The 4,486-nt window shown below is 35.6% G+C and overlaps 1 protein-coding gene across 1 annotated transcript; it reads right to left on the bottom strand.

Moving 5' to 3' along the window:
• Window positions 1-183: 183 nt before the first annotated feature.
• On the bottom strand, window positions 184-4,095 carry LOC121966648 (kynureninase-like; the record flags this gene model as incomplete). The annotated part of the gene is made up of 7 exons (XM_042516716.1): window positions 4,030-4,095; window positions 3,696-3,767; window positions 1,978-2,052; window positions 1,680-1,826; window positions 1,071-1,169; window positions 908-981; window positions 184-236 (listed from the first exon to the last, which is right to left on the bottom strand). Coding segments are annotated over exons 1-7 (556 nt in total), but the record flags the coding sequence as incomplete, so codon positions are not given.
• Window positions 4,096-4,486: the final 391 nt, after the last annotated feature.

A 4,486-nucleotide genomic window follows, 5' to 3' on the forward strand; every position in this document is an offset into this window, starting at 1 on the left:
ATTCTGCGACTTTAAAATCAGCAGTGGCTTCAGAGAGATGAAGGTTTTTTATTATTAAGGGTTAAAAAATAAACTGGCTTCATGTTGTGTTGCAGGCTGCAGCTCAGTGTCATTTTTAAACATGAGACGGTGAGCGGGAGTGATAAAACGTTTAAAATGTACAAAAAAAAGGGTTTTTTTTACCGTTATTCATCTGGAAGCGAGTTTTCAGGTCGTGTCCCCACCATCCCAGCAACCTGCAGGGGAGGACAGGATTTGATGAAGCAGTTTGAAGACAAGTAAACAGATGAAAATATTAAGTTAAATGTAAAATTTCTGCTGCTTTCTGGTCTTTATTCTGCACTTTCATAACCCATTCAACAGCTCTTTTATTCTTGGCCTTTATATATATATATTATCTATATTGTTTTTATATTTTATACCTATCTAATCATTGTTGTGGTTTATTTTCTGTCCGCAGAACAACGTACTGAGCTGCTGCTGCTTTCTATCTATCTATCTATCTATCTATCTATCTATCTATCTATCTATCTATCTATCTATCTATCTATCTATCTAATACAGCAAAAAATACAACAAAAATGACATGAAAATCACCTGAAAATAAGCAAAAAAGTGAAGATAAAAACAAATAAAATTATGTTTAAAAAATGCTTTAAAAAAACATATATTATTTATTCCATTATTATTATTGTAAATATTTTTCTACAAAAAAAATTAATATTTTTTTGAAAATTTTCCAATAGTCCTCCTCTCTTGTTTAAAACTAAATTTTAGGTAATTTCCTTCTTATCTTTTGCTAATTCCTTGGCATCTGTAAAACCTTAATAAAGTACACAAAAAATGCTTCGCTACAATTAAAAAACAAAAAAAATAAACAAAATGTACGCAGCGTGTTTGCACTCACGCAGGTTTGATGGTGTCTTTGTGTTTCTGGTGGATAAACGCGCCGGCCAGACCGCCTGCACCTGAATTTATATACTGAGAGAAGACAGTCAGTCACTTTGAGTCCACCTGGTCCAACTGTCCACATGTGTTCTACATTATTACATTCAGGAGCCGGGTCTGACCTTGTAGGAGCACCAGCAGGCAAAGTCGACCCCCCAGTCGTGCAGCTTCAGCTCTGCGTTCCCTGCAGCGTGAGCGCAATCGAAACCAACGAAACAGCCCTGAGGGACAAACAAGACAAAATGTTTTTATACTGTTAATTATACTTTTCTCAGTGCTGCTGCTGTTAAGGATCAAGAGTTTGAAATGTGTAATTGAATAAAGCAAAGTACCTGAAAATTGCACTGAAGTAGCATATTTGACTACATAAAAAGTACAATATTTTCCTCTGACGTGTAAAATGATAAAGTGGCAAAACCCCCAGAGAGCCATCTGGTGGGCTTTAGAGGTACTGCCTGATGATGACATTAAATTTAAAAAAGTTCACAAAGCTCAATATTTTTCGAACCAAATATGCTCAAGAAATTAAAAAAATAAACATTAAAATCAGACTGAAATACATCATTTTATGGCCAGTTACATATCAAAAAAATGCTTCAATAATTTTTTTAAAGAGTTATTTACAAAGCTTGCTGTTTGCTGAAATAATTTTAATTACATTATATTATACTAAAAAAATGCTTCCCTAAAATTGAAAAAAAATTGTACAAGAACAGACTTCTCCGTGTTACCTTCCTGTGTCCGGCCTCGGTGATGGCCGCCATGTCGAACAGCTGGCCGGTGTAATACTGAACGCCGCTGAACATCACCACAGCGACGGAGTCGCCCTCCTTCTCGATCACCTCCAGGATGTCCTCCGTCCTCAGAGTCTCCTCACCCTGACGTCAACAGCAGGAAGAACCACATTTAAAAACTTCTTTCTCCAAAACATTGGAAGAAAAACATGAGCGACTTCACTACAAACGTCCCAGAAATCACCGAGAAATAAAAAGTGATATGAGTTGTGTATAAAGTGTGTGGGTGCAGTACCGGTCTGGGCGACAGCAGCACCATGCTCCTCTGAGGGTCGAATCCTCGCAGTGTAATCTGAGACTCGACGGCGTACTGAGGACAGGAGACAGACCAGAAGACATTTATGCTACGGAGAAGTTGGACTCAACACAAGAGTAACAAGAGATCAACTTCTTGAAGGAAATAATAAAAAATTAAAGCTGCAAGCAGCGATGAAAGGGCCCCCGTGCCCCCCCGTATGTCGGGGCACTAAAGGGACTCCAGCTAAAGCGGTCATTCATTTCTGTGAAAGACGGATAATTCACATAATTCATCATTTAAAGACCAAACCTGTAAATATCATGTAAATCCGATGATAATTGTCCTTCGAGGCTTACTTCCTGTGGCCAGCAGGTGGTGCTATTACGGCTATCGAATGTTGTCATACAGATGTGTTCAGGGCTGGACCCTTATCGAACTTAGGAAGTTTCGGACAGATTGGACAATGTACACGAAATTTACAACAATTTCCTGTTTTATGGCGAAACTTCCATTTTCTACGCCATGCCACAGGCAAACCGTAAAAGTTTTGAGCGAACCACTGATAGCTTTTGATCACCAAGGGGTTACAATTGGACGCACCAAATTTGAAGTCGATCGGATTAATCCTGTAGGACAAGTTCGCAAAAGTGCAAGGCCCAAAATCGCCAAAAATTAGCACAAAATTCAAAATGGCTGACTTCCTGAGTGGGTCCAAGAGGATTTTTTGTGCGTACTGGTATGATACACAGAAGTAGTATTAAAAAGTACAAGAATATTACCTAAACAATACCAAAAATAAAAACAAAGTGAAAATAAAATACGAGAAAATTACCTACAAATGAGCAGTTATTTTAAAAAAAAAGCAAAACTAAAATAAGAGAAAATTTCCTAAAAATTAGCAACAATAAAAAAAATACAAATAAAATATGAGAAAATTATCTAGAAATTAGCAAAAAATAGAAAGAGAGTAAAAATAAAATATGAAAAAATTAACTATAAATTTGCAAAAAAAAAATAGAAAGAGAGTAAAAATAAAATATGAGAAAATTACCTATAAATTAGCAAAAATATAAAGGGAGTAAAAATAAAATATAACAAAATTCCTGTAAAACAGCAAAAGTAAAGTAAGATAAAGTATGTTTAAAAAAAATTAAAGAAGTGCTAAACAGAAAAAAAAAATAATTTTGAACACATAATCATGATGACTAAAAATATAGTTAAATGGGCATTTTATTTTTTAATTTTTTAATCTACTAATAAATGCAGTTTGCAGTGTGTTTAGCACAAGAAAACTGACGTCGATTCAGGTGTTAAAGGGTTAAGAAGAACCAGCTTTCTGGGCTCTGAAACGATTCATCTTTGGATGAAATGCTTTGAATAGTTTAATCAGTCAGATTTACCCTCTTTCCCAAATATGGTCACTTAAAAAAACGAATGGGACTTTTCGAACCGTTAGGTGACATCACGGTGACATCACAGTGACATCACAGGGACAACGTCCATTTTTGGTCTTTGTGTCCTTTTTGCATGAAACTCTTTTTTGGACGTTGAAACTTTTAAACCACGTTTGCATCGTGGAGAACAAACTCAGTTCAAAGTGCAACGCTCGTGCGACTTTGCAGTAAAAGTGGATTAATACACAAACACACAGATTTTATAGAAAACTCTCGTACTTTGAACCGTAAAGAAGAAAACGCGTCTGCAGCTTCACTCACGTGGTCTGAAGGAAAAGCTTTGTCCTCCAGGAGGATTTTGTGTCGAGCCGCTGTGGGTTTGTAGAAGGAGAGCTGCAGAATAACGACGTGAAATTAATGTTTGTTCTGAAATAAATATCACACATTAACAGGATCGCCTTTCAACTCGTCCTCCACCTTCATTTTTCCAGTTTCAGTCATTATTTTAACAGATTTTGTTGAAATAATGACTGAATAATGTTAAAATGACAGTGTTTGATCATCAGTTTCCAACAATCTTTTGCAGATGAAGAGCTTCGGACGTGTTTTTGCGTAGAGCGAATGTGAAATGTTGCAGAGAGTGACGGTGCGTTACCAGCAGAAGGTGTAAATTCACTGTCAGGCCGTTCATCAGCGCCACCTCCTCAGGTTTAGCTCCTGAAACAAACACAGGAAAACGCCGGTTTCACGTTTTTCATCTTCATTTTATTAAAAATCAAATTATTTTACAGTAAAATCTTCTTTCTTCTGGTCGGACGATAATGAAAAAGTTGTTTAAAGAACAGCTTTTATTCACCATTTTCAACTTAATATTGCAATGCTTTTTTTTAATGCTTAACTCTTTCAAACCTGAATACTTAATTCAGCCATTTAACCCTTTGAAACCTGAACAAATTGTTTTAACTTATTTTCAAAACACGAGGAGAAAAAAGGCAACTCGGCAAATTGCAAGAAATTAATAAAAGGTGACAAAAATTAGTTATATTTAAGTTGCATTATAAACAAAAAGAAAAATATATTTATATCATATTTAAATTTATTCATAAATATAT

Source organism: Plectropomus leopardus, unplaced genomic scaffold (assembly GCF_008729295.1).
Source record: "Plectropomus leopardus isolate mb unplaced genomic scaffold, YSFRI_Pleo_2.0 unplaced_scaffold2541, whole genome shotgun sequence".
Lineage (NCBI taxonomy): Eukaryota > Metazoa > Chordata > Actinopteri > Perciformes > Serranidae > Plectropomus > Plectropomus leopardus.